Here is a 19,083-nt window from a genome sequence, read left to right on the forward strand (position 1 = left end):
GTAAGATTTGCTCTGAATAAAGGAAGCAGAATCTGCTTTTTGGTGCTGCTGTGTACATTTACATTTTGTCATTTAGCAGACGCTTTTATCCAAAGCGACTTACAAATGAGGACAATAAAAGCAGTCAAAACTAACAAAAGAGCAACAATATATAAGTGCAAAAAGTCTCGGTTAGCCTAACGCAGTACACGTAGCAAGGTGTATATATTATACACACACACACACACACAAACAAAGAAAAACAAGTAGATAGAATAGAAAAAATAGAAAGCTAGTTTCTTTTGTTTTTTTTTAAATAAAGAATAAAAAAAATAAAAAAAGATAAATATAAAGTAGAATTCAAATACTAATTCTAATTCTATTAGTAATACAATTTAACGGTATTAAATTGTCATATAATAATTTACACATGAGTGTGTAAAGCCCTTTGTAAGATCTGTTTGAGTACCTGAAGTCTAGGACGTCCTCCTAAAATGATGATTGTGTGATGCATTCATATTTGAACATGAATGGTTTCACAATTGTATTGTGTATTATTTAAATGTCTTAGTTTGTGCATTTTACAGCCAATACTCAACAGACTGGTGTAGTGAAATATTTCATATCATAAAGCCTTTCTTCCACCACCAAAATTGGCATCTTGCATTTTTATTTCAGCATGTGAAACTAGGTGCATGGATCATTTGCATTTCCGTTTGTGTTTTCTTGTATTCACCAAAAAATGATTTACTGGCCTTGTTTCCCATGAAACAAAAAAGAAATTCAGAGTTCCAAAGTCCATATAATTTGTGCACTATATTCCAAGTGAGACGGCCAGCTTTAAATTTGCATTCCAGTATGCCAAATGTCACCAACCTTGATGTGCTTCGAATATGGAAAAGTAGGAACAAGGAGTGAAAAGAGACATTCAGTCAATCATGACTTTAATTTGAAAGACTTGAAATATAGTTTAGTTACCCAACCAGGAGGTACCACTGTGATGTTTATACCATTATAATTGTCATATATGTGAATAAAATTCTTGACTCAAATGGTGAACGTGTCCTGCGTGAGTCTGAGGAAATGCTGTTTGGTACCTTTGACCAAGTGGACTTTGGCTGGTAAGTTGGTTGGGGATCTTCAAAGGTCCAGTGCATGCACAGATTCAGAGGAAAACACTTCGGTCGGTAATGTCATCACATTTGGATCTTGCTGGAAATTCCCAAGATATCAAAAGGTTTGTTAACTAAATGAAAAGGTCAGAATAAAAGGTAAAGCCAGCAGAACTCCCCATGACACTCCCGTGTAAAGGCACGATTACCTCATTCATTCATTTTCTACATTATTTAGTTTGATTGGGGGTATTTTGAGTTCTGTACTATAATACTGAGACGTAGATCATTTCGTCAGCGAGATCCTCCTCGCATTTATTGCTCGTGTCCGTCTCCTCATCACTAGTCACGCAGATTGTTCTGACACAGGCCCGCCTCGTCTGCCTCCGGCCTGCGGCCTAGCGTCACGTTCAGTAAATTGCTAGCAGCACTTTCCATCTCATCAATCGTCATTTCACAAGCATCTGCGATCTCGTGTTTTGTCACCGTCACAAACTTTGGATCCTTCGCATATTTGCCCAATCCACCCGATATCATCACCTACAACAAAAGGCATCGTGTCAGTGCTGCAGGTTTTGTTTCTGAATCCTTCCTGTCTATATTCAACAATGGTGGCAAGTTTTACTTGCAGTCCGGTCTAGCACCATGCGATATAGTCTAAAAGATAGTATGTATGTCAGTATTTAGACTACTACATTTGATATATAGTTCAATGTCATAAATGTCCTAAAAGTTTTTTTTCTTCAATAAGTAGCATCGTTTCAGCCAAACTGTCAGTTTAGTCAATTAGATTTAAAATGTCTAACGCAAAAGGTAAGACCTAGTTAAATAAGATTTTGGAATTTTACAGTAATACATTCCTGGAATTCCTGTACTGCATTTTTTACATAAAATCTCAATCAACTTTCATGCCACATTCATGTACCCCCTGACCACAAATTCACAATGAGTAGTACTTAAAAATAAAACACAACTTTTTGAAGCACTTGACAAATTCCCATGTCCCCAATCATTCTTCTCAACGTCACTTTGTAATAAAGATTATTTCAAATTCAAGTTATGTATTTCTAAATTAGCAATTTCGAGTAGTAGTATATACTTATTCTCTTCGACTCAATTTAGTATGATATGCATATGATACACATATTTTTTCTGTGTAAAACAATTAAATTAGTTTATGTCTCTCAAACTCCAGTCCATCCTGTTACACTGGTGTCAAGTTTCCTTTTAAAAATCATATGCCCTGAATCACATGACTTGCTAGAAATGACAATTTCCTTGGAGGGAAAGCAAGAAAAAAAGGCAAGTAATTAGTCATTAACATTTCTCTCTTTTCCACATTTTTAGAAGACTTGTTTAATAGCGTAATTCATAACATGTCCACCCTGCTGTGTCAATTAATATTGGACATGAACATTTTTAAAACAGATTTTATATATTTATTAACAGAGCTGGGTAGTAACTGATTACATGTAATCTGGATTACGTAATCAGATTCCAAAATTAAGTACTTGTAATTAGATTAAATGACATTTTAAAATACTCTTAATCAGACTACAGTTACTTTTTTATTGATTACATATTATTCACACAATAGCAATAAATCAATTCTCCTAATTCCTATTTTTCATCTTTTAAATGTTCCTTTCTAAAATAGCCTACCACTTATATATATATAATATATTTGTGGACATTCACAGAAAGACCAGTCATTAGTCAGGAGGCTACACAGCATTTGACCGCTGGATTTACAAAATCATTTCAGGTTAAAGAAGTGTTTCAACATTGCATTAACTACTGATGAACATACATTTTTATTTGAATTATCACTCAGTAGGTTATTTAACCATGTATTACTATAGCTTTGAAAGGGTTTTGTCTTTCAAACACATTATAATGCACAAATTCAATAAACCAAATTATTTTGATAATTAAGTATCAAATTTGCATGCTCGCGGCTCTCTGACATTGGTTAATGGTCACATGACATGCAGGTACACAAATAAAATATTGTATTTATTTAGTAAGTGTTTCATTTTGATTGATGTTGTTTTAAAATGACTTATTTTAATTATACCTTTTTATTATTTAATTAATTATTTGCTCTTCATTAAACTTACGAACTCCCTGCAGCTCATTCATGAACCCCAGTTTGGGAAACCTTGACGTAATGTAATGTTTAATCCACTTCATGTTGTTAATCACAACGAATTTAATATTTTATTACTCTTTGTATTTTTATATCAGTATGGTACAAGATTATCCTATTTAAATCAATGTTATAAATGACTTAGGTCAAAAATAATCTAAAAGTAATCAAAAAGATTACAGTACCTAAAATGTGTAATGTGATGGATTACGTTACTAACTACAATTTTTGTCATGTAATTTGGAATCAGTAACGGACTACAATTTGCAAGTAATTTACCCAGCTCTGTCTATTAAAATTCCTCCTAAACTGGTAATCCCAAATGCCTGCTAGCATGTTGTTATTCTCTAGCTAGTAATGGACTTCATTCGTTTAAAACGTCCACATGTTTTTTTTGTTTTTTTGTATTGTTTTTACACATTGTACTGTAAAAATGTCCTGTAATAGGTTGGACAAATTTCCTGGAAGGTGAAAGTGAAATATTTGGTGGGGATTTTTAAGTTATACTAGCCTGAGCTTAACCAGTGTGTTTTTCTGATAGACATTTTCTCCCTCTGGTAAGACTAAGTAATATAATATATAAAATATCTGAATTTTTTATTTTATTTTATTAAATTGTATATAAATATGTTTTTTTTTTCTTCAACAAACCTCAGTCCAAAATCCACCAAACTGTGGGAATGACCCTGGTGCATTTACTGTATGTCAAACAGGACCAAACCAGGACCGTTTCAAATGGACGAACTTCACACTGTTGAACTGAACCAACACTGAACTGACTTGAGCTAAATAAAGACACCACTGACTTCTAGAGCTGCTTTACAGCTGAATCCGAACTGTCTCCATAGATACGTTTTCCATAATTGATTCTACTGTTTTCCTGTTCATATCTGTGAAGCTGTTTTGACAATCTGCATTGTATAAAGCGCTAAAGAAATAAAGGTGACGTGACATTCAGTGTCAAGAGGCATCACTCACGGCTTCCACCAGGCTTTGAGCGCTGCTCGGCTGCTGCAGGTGATGGCCGCACAGTCGGGGGGGAACCTTCAGGAAGGAGGGGGAGGGCGAACGTGTCGACCAATCAGAGGCCTGCTGGGAATTCCAGAAGCCCCTGTGAACCAATCCCGGAGTGCTGCTAGCACTGGGCGTGTCTGAATCAGAGGGGTGTAGGGTGGAGGCGTAGCTGGAGGCGTGACCCAGGAGCGGATGGAGCGAGTCGGAGAGAGTCGTGTTCTACTCGATTCTTGTCCAGTCTTCACCTGCACAACCGCAAGAAAAAATGATGCCACTGTTAGACACTGGGTAACTAACACTTCACGTACATTTCACAGATAATGTCACACTACTACTGCTGTTCTTAATCTGTTATGTTGGCGTGGCGATAATGATCTACAGGGCCATCCTTAGGAAGGTAGGGGGCCCCTGCATATGTCATGCCATGTGACTCATTAGGGATATTTTGCGATTATCACCTGATGCTGCGGTAGGCCTGTTGGACGCAGGGGAATCTCATCTTGACTGTTCTGTTTGCGCAGACACTCGAAATGGAAAGCAGACTTGTGAGAGGCTGTATGGAAAAATGCACATACATCAATATAAGAAATTAAATTAAAATTAGTTAAATTAAAATGGAGGAACGTACAATAAACTAACAACAACTGTAGCTGCTGCGAGAAGTCTTTGCCCTGAAGGATGAACCTGAACAAAATTCTATAATTAGAATTTTAACAAACTTATTTCTAACCTTTTTGCCCTTTATATATTGCTATAAATATACAGGCCCGTAATACCGGAAACACTGTCACAGTATATTTTTACAGTTAATTTCTGGCACCACAGTTACCTTCTACATATCAATATCTCCTTTAATACTGTTCTTAAAAGTACAGTGCAACCAATGCTGCAGTATTTTCTCATATTTCTCTCAAATTTCATCCATGTTATATGTCATATATTAAGCATATATGTAAAATATATTTTGGCCACAAAAATATGTTGTAAACAGTGAAGCTCAATGAAAAATATTTTTTAAAACAGAAACCAACCAAAATATCATGCATCAAATATCAATATTTTTCAACCAAAATATATTTCAAAATGTATTTTAGGGGCAAGAAAATATATTTCCAATCTTACAGTAGCCTACATTTAGGCTAAATGCAAATATGGATGGAATAGCTTACTAAAGACCAAAACTATAATATTACAATTAACAAATAACATTATTGTGTCATTATAAATCTAAAGTATGTTCCTTGCTGAATTTTATTCAAATGTGTTAATTTTATTCAAATATTGTATGTTTTAAATGCTTTTAAAAATATATTTTCGAAAATATTCAAATGGCCTAAAATATATTGGTAAAAATACATTTACGTAAATATACTTTGAAACATATTTTAGCAAATATATTATATATCTTTTGTATATTTTAAAATACATTTAATATATATACAGTATATAAGGTTTATTTATTGTATTTTATTTATTTATTTATTTTGCTTTATGGTAGTGAAGGACCCATATTATAACCATATATCCACTGATCTTCACAGCTTGTTCAGGAACCATTCAGTGTGATGTTTATTCCCAAAGTACTGCTAGTTCTCAGTTAAAAGCAGTTTGGAAGTTGCTCAGTGTGATACTGTAAAAAGCTTATAATCATTGTCTAATATCTCACATTGAGCTGTGGACAGCAGGAGTCGTTTTGATGACCTCTGGGACTGCTGGGATATGAGCTGCTCACCATCATCACAGACACATTCACACGCATCCTGTTGTCCAGCTGGAGCACCATCAATTAAAGTGTCCTGAAAGTATGACCTTTCAACGGAAACAAAGAGAAAATAAAAGTAACGGCTACTGTTGATATACACTTTCTGAAAAGCATTTTCTAGAATACCTGTCTGTAGCCAGCATGACACCATCCTCATTAAACTCGTCTCCACTGTAATACTCCCCAGAGTTCCTGTCATCATTACTGATGTCACCCAGGGTGGAGGTTTCAACGTGGATGATCGGATATCCGACAGCAGTGGTGTCCGGCCTACAAGACATAGGAACTTCAAATCAATTAGTACAAAAATCAGCAGCCAATATCACTGCACCGCACCATAATATTTAGTTCAGACAGAGAGCCTTAGCATCATTTTAACTGCTTTTATTCAGCACACTGACACAGCATTCAAACATCCAGTGGCCCAAGGCGGCTCCCAGAGAACCTAACAACTTAGCATACCACCCTACCACCTAGCCAAGCTCTAGAAGCGGAAGCCTCAGTATGAACGACTCTCCAAATCGAAAGAAGAGCTAACAATGTCCCACGTTCAGGATATCTTGTATGGAGGCTCACAAGGAGCCTACTACTCACCATTACTCTTTGAGCAGCGCTATGGGGAACTGAGGCCTCAACAAGAGGAGGCCTAACAATGCTTGCAGTATCGAAGGAGGCTCACAGAGAGCCTAGTCGACTTGGCAAAACTGCTCTGGTTAAGAGCAAATTGGGGTCTAACACAGATAGAAAGGTCACGAAGCACCCGGCACGTGCCCTTACTATAAGCATGGATTTCAGAAAAGGCACAACACAGTCAGCACGTGCACTTACCACAAACGTGGATTTTAGAGTGGCACGAAACGCGTTTCAGCATGATGACACTCTAAAACTAGAGGGGGCCTAACTATGCCCCACGCTCAGGACATCTTGTAAGGAGGCTCACAGAGAGCATGCAACTCACAGATGATGTCCTAGTGGAGCTCTGCTGAATGGAGGCCTCAATGAAGATAACTCTCTGTAGCTAGAGGAGGCCTGACGATGCTCACAGTAAATGGCCGAGCTCTAGGAGTGGAGGCCTCAGCATGACAACTCTCTAAAACGAGAGGAGGCCTAACTATGCCCCACGCATAGGATACCGTGCAAGGAGGTTTACAGAGAGCCTACAACCTGCAAAATTATGTCCTAGTGGTGCTCAATATACACTTTAAAAGCCCGGACCTGGCAGAGGGGATTGGGACCCTGCTCATCCTCTGAATTAGGAAGACCCAGAAGGGTAATGACTTGTGCTTTGAACGGAGTGGAGAGCACCTTAGGCTTCCTTGGTTTGAGGACAACTCTATAGTCGTTAGGCCCAACTCAAGACATGAAGCACTGACTGACAGTGCTTGCAGGTCACCCACTCGCTTGACCGACGCTAAAGCAAAAAGGAGGCCGGTCTTATGCAACAGGGTCTGGAAGTCGGCCGACTCGAGCGGCTCGAATGGAGAGCCCTGTAGGGCCCTGAGGACTATAGATAAGTCGGCACAGTATGAGGACGAGGCAAATTCAATCTCCAAGCTCCCCTCAGAAACTTAACGACAAGGTCGTTTCAGCCAACTGACTGGCCAGCCACGAGAGCATGATTCGCCATGATGGCTGCCACATATACTTTGAGCATGGAAGGGCAATGGACCCCTTATCCAGCAGCTCTTGCAGAAAGGTTAACATGGAAGACACGTCACTAGAGGATGGGTCCTCATTCCGTGCTGCACACCATTCAGCGAAGATTGACCATTTAAGGGCATAGAGTCATCTCGTGGACCGGGCATTAGCTTTCAAATTGTTATTAGTCACACTCGCAGGGAGCTGTAAAGACTCCTGTCAAGGGCCAAACATGAAGGCTCCACAGCTCAGGCCGGGGATGCCAAATCATGCCTCTCCCTTAAGAAAGGAGGTTCATACTCAATGGTATCGGCCAGGGGGCTGCCGATAGCAGCTGAATCAACTTGGGGAACCATGTCTGATTCCTCCAGAGTGGGGCCACCAGGAGGACCAAACATCTGACTTCCCTGACTCATCTGATGAGCTGAGGAAGCAGGGCAATCGGGGGAAGGCATACAAGCGAGCCTGGACCATTCATGTTTAAGGCTTAGGGCTTAGATGGGTGCGCTGCATGGGCTTTCAACCCCAGGGCCGATGGAGGGCACAGATGCGCAGCGACCACCTCTTTGAGAGGGGGAGATTGCCATAATTTCTGTCTGTACATACTGCCTGTCCCTGTGAGCCTTCTGTTTTTCTTTTGATCCATGCTGAGGCAGAGAGATCATAAGGGATTCCATATTTGGTGGAAATGTGTCTATGCCTCTTTTCTGTTTCTCAGTAGCTGAGGCATCCTCATTGAAGGCCATTTGGGTTTTTATGTTCTGCTGAATAGCAGGTTCAGTAAGGAGCTCTGCTCTGATAGCATCATCAAGTCGTTAGGCTTTCTGTAAGCCTCCTTGGTAAGCCGTTCTGAATATTGGATGTAGTTAGGCCTCCTCTCATCTTAGAGAGTTGTTATACTGAGGACTCCTTCCTTAGAGCTCCATCACACAGTGGTGCAGAGTTGTTAGGCTTTCTGTGTCTCCTTGGCCACTGCTTTTAGGTAGGGTTACGTATGAGCCCAGCTATAGGCTAGCAAGTGCAAGTTGTAGGCTTTCTGTCAGCCACCTTGCAAGATGTCCTGAGTATGGGACATAGTTAGATTTTCTCTCATCTTAGAGAGTCGTTATGTTGAGACCTCCTCTTCTAGAGCTCGGCCAGGCAGTTTGATAAGTTGTTAGACCCTTTATGAGCCTCCCTGGCTTCTGCGAACATTGTCAGGCCTCCTCTCACGACAGTGACTTATCTTTATTGAGGCCTCCATTCCCCAGAGCTCTGCTAGGACAGCATTGGTGGTTTGCAGGCTCTCTGTGAGCCTCTTTGCAAGATGTCCTGAGCATAGGGTGTAGTTAGGTCTCCTCTCGATTAGAGAGTTGTCATGTTGAGGCCTCCATTTCTAGAGCTTGACTAGGTAGTGGCCTAAGTTGTTAGGCTCTCTGTGAGCCTCCTTGGCTACCGCAAGCGTTGCTAGGCCTCCTCTTGCTGGAGAGAGTTACCTTACTGAGGCCTACGCTTCCTGGAGGTCCGTTAAGATAGCATTGCGAGTAGTAGGCTCTCTGTGAGCCTCCTTGTATGGTATCCTGAGTGTGGGATATTGTTAGTCTCCTCTCTATTTAGAGAGTCGTCATGCTAAGGCTTTCATTTCCAGAGCTCGGTTTGTGTTTAAGTTGCTAGGCTCTCTGTGTGCCTCCTTGGCAATTGTGAGCATCATCAGGCTGCCTCTCTTTAAAGAGAGTTATCTTTATTGAGGCCTCCTCTCCCCAGAGCTCCATTAGGATAGTGTTTGCGAGTTGTAGGCTCCTTTGTGAGCCTCCTTGCATGGTATCGTAAGCATGAGGTGTCATTAAGCTTTCTAACTATTTAGAGACTCGTTATGCTGAGGTTTTTGTTTAGTTTCAGTTATTGTTTGCTGAGTTGTTAGGCTCTTTCTGAGCCTCTGTGGCTACTGCGAGCATCGTCAGGCCTCCTCTCTCTATAAAGATATCTATCTTTATTGAGGACATCATTTTCAGGTTGTAGGCTCTCTGTGAGCCTCCTTGCACGGTATCCTATGCGTGGGGCGTAGTTAGGCCTCCTCTCGATTTAGAGAGTCATGCTGAGGCCTCCACTCCTAGAGCTCGGCCATCTGCTGCGAGCGTCGTCAGGCCTCCTCCCACTACAGAGAGTTATCTTCATTGAGGCCTCCATTCGGCAGAGCTCCGTTAAAACATCATCTGTGAGATGTATGCTCTCTGTGAGCCTCCTTACAAGATGTCCTGAGCGTGGGGCATAGTTAGGCCTCAAGGCTAGGCGGTAGGGTAGTATGCTAAGTTGTTAAGTTCTCTGGGATCCTCCTTAGCTACTGACCTTAGTGTGGAGTGCTGTTAGGCCACCTCTCATTTAAGAGGTGGTATATGTAGCCCTCCACTCTGCAGAGCTTCGCAGGCCAGTTAGTTCTGAGTGTTAGGCTCTCTGTGAATTTCCTTGGACGCTGGCCTGAATAAGAATGTAGTTAGGCTTCTTCTCTCCTGTTGAGGCCTCCGTTCTTGAGAAGCTCCAGTCTATGATCGTGTTGCTGGTGCAGGGGTGAGAACTCCTTTGAGTCTTTGACTTAGGTCAGCCAATAAGGCACTCATCCCTTCAGCATGGCGGCATGAGAATACCGTTCCCCGTAGCGCCCTCTAGGGGACACAGTACGAGTTCCCTTTTGAAAGGAAACATCTCTGGTTATGCATGTAAACTGAGGCTCACAGAGAGCCTACAACTTGCACTTGCTAGCCTATAGCTGGGCTCATATGTAACCCTACCTAAAAGCAGCGGCCAAGGAGACACAGAAAGCCTAACAACTCTACACCACTGCATGATGGAGCTCTGAGGAGGGAGGCCTCAGCATAACAACTCTTTAAGATCAGAGGAGGCCTAACTACGTCCTATACTCAGAACGGCTTACCAAGGAGGCTTACAGAAAGCCTAACGACTTGATGATGCTATCAGAGCAGAGCTCCTTACTGAACCTGCCATTCAGCAAAACATAAAAGCCCAAATGGCCAGGTCAAAGCCTTCAATGAGGACGCCTCAGCTACTGAGAAACAGAAAAGAGCCATCAACACATTTCCACCAAATATGGAATCCCTTACAATCTCTCTGCCTCAGCATGGAGATCAAAGGAAAAACAGAAGGCTCACAAGGACAAGCAGTATGTACAGACAGAAATGATCTGTATGGTAATGGGTGTCGTGGGACCCGACTGCGGGGTGCAGGCGCTCAACTCATCCCTCAAGAGAGAGTCAAGCCTGGGTGGAACCAATTACTGCAACCTCATCATGAAAAGTGCACAATTTAACCTCAAGCCTGCTAGTTCAAATGACAGATTATATCACTCTGAAAAGAATCATACGAGAACAGATGTGAATGCATTGCTATAAGTGTCTTAAAGAGAGCCGAACGCGCTCATGTAAACACTAACTACTATCGCTTAGGAGAGAGCAGAAAGGAAAGAGTTCCTTACCTGTCTCTTGTTGTCAGTCTCATGAATGCATCATCCCTAGCACATCCAGCTTGCTCGAAGAGAAGACAGCATTGAAGCGTGCCCCACATCCCTCGAGAATAGGGACGGCACGAATTAAGCTTTCATTGAGAAATCCTTTCAGTGCGCACATTCTGCTCCCTCAGGAGCTAAACGCGTGTGCTCCTAACTCATGTACAAACAAGTGGTCTCCTGAAGACAATAAAGAGGATGACGTATTTCACAGATGCCCTTTTATACTCTCGGCCGCACCAGTTGTGACGTCATAGGCTGCCGCCTGCCAATGTCAAGTTCATTGTCATATTTAGACAGATGCTTCAGACACCACTCATGCAGGAGGCATTCCCTCATAGTGCCCTCTAGGGGACTCAGCGCAAGTTCCCTTTACCGGAGTGGTTTTGCCATGGAGTGAGGGAGCAGAATGTGCGCACTGAAAGGATTTCTCAATGAAAGCTTCATTCGTGCCATCCCTATTCTCGAGGGATGTGGGACACGCTTCAATGCTGTCTTCTCTTTGAGCAAGCTGGATGGACATAACAGTTCCCAAATCAAACCCCTTTAGAAAACCATTGAGCTGAAGAAAACAGTCTATAAGTATGAACGTTTTAATATGAAGGATCAGGAAAGATTCTGTATGGAGGAATGGTCTCAGATCTATTGCCATATGTTCATCAACAGTATAGGAGAAAACATTTGTTTGGTTCAAGAATCTTCATCTTTCAATTAAGATCTTTTCATTTCAATTATTTTTTTCTTTCAATTATTTTAATAATTACAGGTTAGATATTAGTGAATATTTTGAATGAAGGATGAAGGAAGTTATTTTTCATGGCCTGTTTGGCTCATATTTACCGAGGGTAAGCCCAGTTTTTCTGTTTTTATGACTTTGTTTTCTGTGGTAATTTCAGTGGTATTGTGACCTCTCACCTCCTGAGCTGTAGTTCTCCATCACTCTTGAGGTTGAGGTAGGAGCTCAGAGAGGACACCAGGGTCCCGGAGAGCCGCCGACAGCGACTGTGCCAGCCGTTGGGAAAGGCAGAGGCAGATGGCACATTGGCATTGTTGATATTTGAGTTGGATGATTTGTCTGACATCGACGGACAGTAATTTTGGGTGGAGCACCGAGGAAGCGGAAGCTGCAGAGGACGCTGCGTGACGCTGCTGCACTGATCTCCACTCACATGATTTCCAACCACAACTCCATTCCTCTGCACACACAAACAACAGGATCAATAACAATTCCCATGGATTCCCTAGATTTTCATAAACAGACAAATCAAATTACTTATTTTTAATTATATACACTGACGGGTTTTCCAGTAAAAATATGTAAAGGTCCTTATAACAAGATGTATTTACTTTAATTTAAAACTTGGACCAGGGTTTTTTTCTTTCTTCTGAACAGCAGTGGTTGCTTAAACAACAAGTTTAACAAGGAACTCATGAACACAAAACAAAAGCATTAAAGGATCATACAGGTAACAACACACAGTATCAATCAAGCGTAATTAAACTTTTGAACTGGATCATTTGTGTTCAATTCAGCAATTCCATATGTACACCTCAGGCTGCCACAATGCAACACAATTGTGATGTCACCACAGATCGTGTTTTATTTACCCCTACACTAAACAATTTTAATATTTTATATATAAAAAAAAATAGTAAGAGAAAAAATTCAAATAATATATCAACAGCAGACTCCAAGTGATCAAGGGCTTAGGACGTTCCAATTCAGCCCATTGCAAGGGTTCCGGCAATAGTGGGCACTCATGCAACATAATCAATGACATACATGCAATTCAAAGAGACAGAGGGAAGTCAGCAAGTGAAGGGCATAAAAAAACAAAGTGGAACACAGCCCAGCTCACCAGGAGCAGTGTTGGAGATCCCTGCATTAGAGAACGTACTTTAAAAGTACTACATATCATTCAAATCAATATTTTAATCGAATAAAATGTAATCAAAATATGAAGTGGTTCATTCTGAATTTGCAAAAATTGCTTTTAAATTTAATTCAAAACCTATCAAGCCCCTCAATCACACATGCCCTTGTAACCAAACCCATGATATTTGGTTACATATGCACTATTAGTTTGCACTACTGTGCACTACTATTTAGTTACATATGCACTGATAAAGACTGAAGTGCTCTACCCCGTATATCTCTTCCTCCTCATGGAGGTTGACGTCTACTAGACCTTCATCATGTGGATCACATGATATGGCTCGACGGATCTCAGGGCCGATATCATGCAGTGTGCGCAGACCAGCCTGCAGAAAAGACAGATAAAAACACACCATTTCAGTTTCTATGACTATTTAACATTATGACATATGATTTTTAAAATAATTCATTAAATCTACTTATGCTGTATTTTCTTTACACAATGGCCAAAATTTGTTTTAAACCTTCAGTAAATCAGAGCCCAATGTTTTTACAGTTTTAGTTCACCTGCAGAGCAGTGGTGCTGTTTAAATAGGGTTGGCATCCCACAAGTCCCTGCTCCTTGCGTTTCCTGAATTTCCTGAAGTAGTCCTGTATCAGGAAAGTGGCATAGAACTTCCCCACAGTGACGTCATCATCTAAACACACAGACCACACAAACAGCCAATGACCTACTCATATCATTACACAAACCCCTATGTATGAAGTTAAAAAAGTGTCATTTATGTTATTAAGTTAAGAGTCATTCCTGTCATGCAGTGCATTTTCATGTCCCCATCAATATGCTTTGGTATACTGAAAATCATATTAGTAATGGTTAATTAGTTTAGAATTAGTTTTTTGTACATTTTAAATTTGTTTTGAGTGGATGCTCATTTTTGTCATGCTGCCATGCTGATGAACGTCCAGAATGAATGGAAATGTTGCAGGTGTTACTCTTTTTTCTTTTTCTTTCTCTAACTGAATTTTTTAAAAACAAAACATGTTTTCTAGGAAATATCTGTCATGTCAAGAAGTTTCCTGGTTTGAGTCCCGACCAGGAAGCCTTTCTGTGAGGAATTTGCATGTTCGTCTCGTTTTGGCTTTCCTTCCCGTGCTCTGGTTTTCCCACAATTCAAAGGCATGCGCTTTAGGTGAATCAGACCCTGTAAAAACTGTCTGCAGATGTGAGTGAGTGTATGAATGTTGTTTAGCCAGAGGTTTATTTTCTCCTGTTACCGCCAAAATGGAGTTTTTGGTTCCTGGTCACCGTCACCTCTGGCTTGCTCTTTTTTTTTTTAATTACTGAGAGATGGGTGATTTAAACAAAATCTTTGAAACAACATGTGATTTTTAACCACAGAAAAGAACACTATAACATTATAACTAATTCTGCCTGAAATCAGAGATGCTACTAACTGAAATTAAACCTAAACCAAACCTAAATATTTATCATCATTGATGCTTAAAAGACTTCTAATTAAATTTGGAAAAGTCTAAACACAATATATCAGACACTTTGACAACTGTCTATTTTTCACTTGAATCGTATCATTTGATGTTTTCTGAGAATTCTTTACTCTCATTTGCAACAAAACTGACCTTTGCCTAAATCCCTTAATTACTCGAGCATTAGACTTTTCAGACTGTTCACCTGAAACATCCGATCAAATCTCTTATTGCCTTTCACTGCAACACTGATATTTGTGGTAGAAAACACTATTAATACAATATGGCTAGATCTAAAATCTGATAGATCATCATATGGCCCAGCACTAAATCTTGTACTATGGTAAAGCACTAAAGCATTTTTGACATCACCGTGTGACTTTTCTGTAAAGTGTGAAAAGCGCAATACAAATAAATTTGACTTGACTTGAGTATGAATGTGTGTGTGCATTTTAACTGTCCATTTTAATGTTCTGGCCAGGTTGTCCAGGGTGTTTCCCTGCCTCTAGAATCTCTGTGACCCTACATAGCGCATGGCTGCATCCACTCGACAAGAACCGTTCATCCAGACATGACTGCATGAGCGTGTCAGGACATTCAAAAAGTACTACATAAAAGGAATGACCTATACATTATAAAATCATATAAACACAAGTTCCTTGACATAGGACACATTGTGTGTGTGTGTGTGTGTGTACAAAGTTACTTATAGTCAGTAGAACGTCTGTTGAGCGACCTTCAAAATAAAGTGTTATTAGATATTAAACAGAGAGTCTACTAATACTCTAATGACTGCTAGTTGACATGTAGTTGCAAAGTTACTTATAGGTAGTAGAATGCCTAAAGTGGACTATCAAAATAAAGTGTTACCTTATAAATCACACAGAATTAAGTTTTTTTGAAAATCAAAAAATGCAGAAATCTTTGTGTGAAGGGTAGGTTTAGGGGTAGGGATAGAAAATACAGTTTGTACAGTATAAAAAAAAATCCATAAGCCTCCATGGATGTCCCCATAAAATATGGAAACCTATGTGTGTGTGTGTGTGTGTGTGTGTGTGTGTGTACCTGTTTTTCTATTCTGGGGGGGACGTCTGTTGAGCGACCTTCAAAATAAAGTGTTATTAGATATTAAACAGAGAGTCTACTAATACTCTAATGACTGCTAGTTGACATGTAGTTGCAAAGTTACTTATAGGTAGTAGAATGCCTAAAGTGGACTATCAAAATAAAGTGTTACCTTATAAATCACACAGAATTAAGTTTTTTTGAAAATCAAAAAATGCAGAAATCTTTGTGTGAAGGGTAGGTTTAGGGGTAGGGATAGAAAATACAGTTTGTACAGTATAAAAAAAAATCCATAAGCCTCCATGGATGTCCCCATAAAATATGGAAACCTATGTGTGTGTGTGTGTGTGTGTGTGTGTGTGTGTACCTGTTTTTCTATTCTGGTGGGGACGTAAACCTGAATACACACAGACTCATGGGGACTCGTGTCATGGTGGGGACCTAAATTGAGGTCCCCACGGGTAAACAAGATAATAAATCAGACACAGAATGAAGTTTTTTGAAAATCTAAAAATGCTCAAAATATCCTGTAAGGGGTAGGTTTAGGTGTAGGGTTGGTGTAGGGCAATAGAATATACGGTCTGTACAGTAGAAAAACCATTACGCCTATGGAGAGTCCCCACAAGGATAGCAAATCAGACATGTGTGAGTGTGTGTGTGTGTGTGTGTGTGTGTGTGTGTGTGTGTGTGTGTTTTACCTCCAGCAGGTGGCACTACTTGGTCCAGGAGTTTCATGCTGGTTCTCTTCCAGATCTTCTTGATGACGGCTCGTAACTCCTCATTGGCTTGTTCCATATTCCCTGGGAGACACACAGTCATAATTAATGACACATTCACACCAGCACAGACATGTGAAAGTCTGCATCGCAAAAGCTTTACCTTCAGTCTTGATTTTCAGAGCAGTTCTAACCAGAGCGAACAGTGTGGCATTGAACATGACCGTACCGTCGCTATTTAGTGGCATGTTCATGGCAACCAACCTCTGAGGAGACACAATATTAAGAGAAGGAGGGGAGTTTAGACTGTGCTTAGTCTGTGAGTATAATCCATCTAATGCATGTTTATATTTACACTTCCTTTATTAATATTATATATGCTTTATTAATATTATATCACATGCTCTTGAACAGTCCTTTTTTGTTTTTGCGGTCTAAAATTACAGAATTTACTATGGCTTTTCTCAAAAACTGCAGCAATATTTGCCGCATTTTTTACAGTGAAAACCCACCAATATTCAAGATGTACTCATGTAATTAGTGTTAATGACTGAATAATACTGAATATTTGGTCCTGGATCGCCCATGCACAAGGCCATAGAAATATTCATAATTCTGCTTTGCTGAAAATACAGAATTGTGTATTTTGTGTCATACAATAGCTTGCATACTGTCACTGAACCAATATGTTAAGTAATCAACTGTACATTTTATACGTTTTAAATCATTATTTTATGTTGTTTTTTTTCTAAATTGGCATTTACATAATTGCTCATTGTTGTAGCATTGTTTTGCATTTGTTCCATCCATCTAATCACAGTATTATCAGTGATTCCATTCACCAGAAATGGTAAAAAAAAAAAGTGTATATGCAGTAAAACATTGCACTTAATGAAATCTATATAACTGGTAAAATCAGGCATTATTAGGACAAGTATGTCAGTATATAACGTTATATAATGTTCAGTAAATAAAAAGTAGTTTAATAGTATCAATAATCCTATAGAAAGTTTAATTTTGCCTCACATGCTTAACATATAAACTATAGAAACATAAACAAGGCTACATAGTGATTAATTTGTTAGGGCTCAGAATGAAGAATTATGATTATCTAATACTGCTTTTCCACTTCATGGTTGCTGTTGTTTTGTTTTTCCAAAAAATTGTAGAAATGAGATCAAATGCAAGCTGCCTGGGGGGAAAAAAGCTTAATTTGCTTGATTTTGCATTAAATCTTCTTATCCTGGAGACACTACTTAAACAAACCCCAGAAAAACAAATCTTGTATAGAACTTCAAATTGCAAAATCTGTGTTTTGTGTGAGTGTGCTTTATGTGCTTTATACCTTGCAAGCCACTCTATGAGGACACAGCTTGCCAAAGCCCAGCGACGGCTGAATCCTGCGCAGTAACGTCACCACATCTAAGTGTTTTATGCGGCCCCTGATACACACACACAATATTCACTGTCAAACAAAACACACACAGAGTGATCTGGAAGTAAAACATCTTTTGGATATATACTTGGCCTCAGGATCATATTCCGACCAAATCCTCTTGAATTCATCTAAATGATGTGGTCCAAGAATCGACCAATCACGTGTCAAGTAGTCAAAGTTGTCCATGATGACAGCGACAAACAGATTAATGATCTGGTGAAATAGAACAATAACAAAACTGAGCAATATCATTTATGTCAAATAACAAAATAAAAACAATTATTACTGAGTAGGGAAACAAAGCAATGTTGAAGAGAAAAAGAGCAAGAACACAGTGAATCATCTGCTCCCTCCAACCACCAGAGGGAGCCCTCACCCGAATAGTGATCTCACACCATTTTCTTTACAGTCACTTCCTGTTTGCTCTGTATAAAAAGCCATGCTTTCCAGTATTAAATTGCGAAGTATTGCCAGTCTTACTGAGTGGTTTCTATTGCGACTGCTTCTTGTTATGACCATTGCCTGTTTTTTTGGACTCTTCGTTTACTGGATTATTGTTTCTGATTTGGATGTTTATTTGGACTGTCTATTCCAAATCTTCGACTCCTGCTTGTATTTTTGACCATCCCTTTGCCTGTTGATTTGGTTTGTTGCTTTCCATAACCTTCAGCAAATGCATTCAAACCCAACACCAAGCCTGAGTCCGTTACACACAAGAGTAGGGCTGTCAAAAACAAATTCTAATTTCGAATATTCGTCAAATAAAAAAAAAAAAAAAATCCACATTCGAATGCAAAAACGTTGCATTCGAATTTTAGGTCAGCTGTCAGGCAGCCTATCAGTGGCGCACGAAATGCTACGACGATGTAAGTGTCATTGCATTGTAATGTTTTTGTTAGTCTATCCAGTTGAACCCACTAGATGCGGCGCGGCTACGTTGTTCATACAGTATATTGCGGATAACGAGAGCATCAGTGTGGAGAAGATGTTGTTTACGTCAAAACTGAAACCAAGCCGTTCACACAGAATGCATATTTATTACATTTTCTAGACGGACATCTATCACCGTTGCACTCGTGTCTCGAACAAGTCTTTAGAAAGCTATGTAAAATTAATGTAAGTTCAACTTTTAAAAAACATGTCTCAAGACTTTATGGCGGTTTTCCCCATCCTACTGTATCTCATGTTTTTAAATGAAGAAAGTAGCCTACTCTTTGTGATTGGTTTTCGGTCCTTTGTATTAATCTATACATACATGCATGATGCTGTTTTTTTTTTCTAATTGTTTAAGCAACTTTATTAATTATATATGGTTTATAAACATTATTTTAAACATTATGCACTTTTTTT

The 19,083-nt window shown here is 39.6% G+C and overlaps 1 protein-coding gene across 1 annotated transcript in view; it reads right to left on the reverse strand.

The window, feature by feature from the left end:
* Positions 1-420: 420 nt before the first annotated feature.
* The window catches only part of cacna1db (calcium channel, voltage-dependent, L type, alpha 1D subunit, b), a 103,491-nt gene continuing 84,828 nt past the window's right edge, over positions 421-19,083 (reverse strand). Inside the window, 14 exon segments of the mRNA XM_016480709.1 lie at positions 421-1,436; positions 1,438-1,631; positions 4,219-4,391; positions 4,394-4,499; positions 4,713-4,807; positions 5,921-6,063; positions 6,143-6,286; positions 12,066-12,346; positions 13,296-13,412; positions 13,594-13,724; positions 16,278-16,379; positions 16,459-16,561; positions 17,641-17,737; positions 17,819-17,946. Coding sequence (XP_016336195.1) covers positions 1,358-1,436; positions 1,438-1,631; positions 4,219-4,391; positions 4,394-4,499; positions 4,713-4,807; positions 5,921-6,063; positions 6,143-6,286; positions 12,066-12,346; positions 13,296-13,412; positions 13,594-13,724; positions 16,278-16,379; positions 16,459-16,561; positions 17,641-17,737; positions 17,819-17,946 — 1,893 coding nt within the window. The 3' untranslated portion in view covers positions 421-1,357.

This window comes from Sinocyclocheilus anshuiensis, unplaced genomic scaffold (genome assembly GCF_001515605.1).
Source record: "Sinocyclocheilus anshuiensis isolate Anshui unplaced genomic scaffold, SAMN03320099.WGS_v1.1 scaffold397, whole genome shotgun sequence".
In the NCBI taxonomy this organism is placed as follows: domain Eukaryota; kingdom Metazoa; phylum Chordata; class Actinopteri; order Cypriniformes; family Cyprinidae; genus Sinocyclocheilus; species Sinocyclocheilus anshuiensis.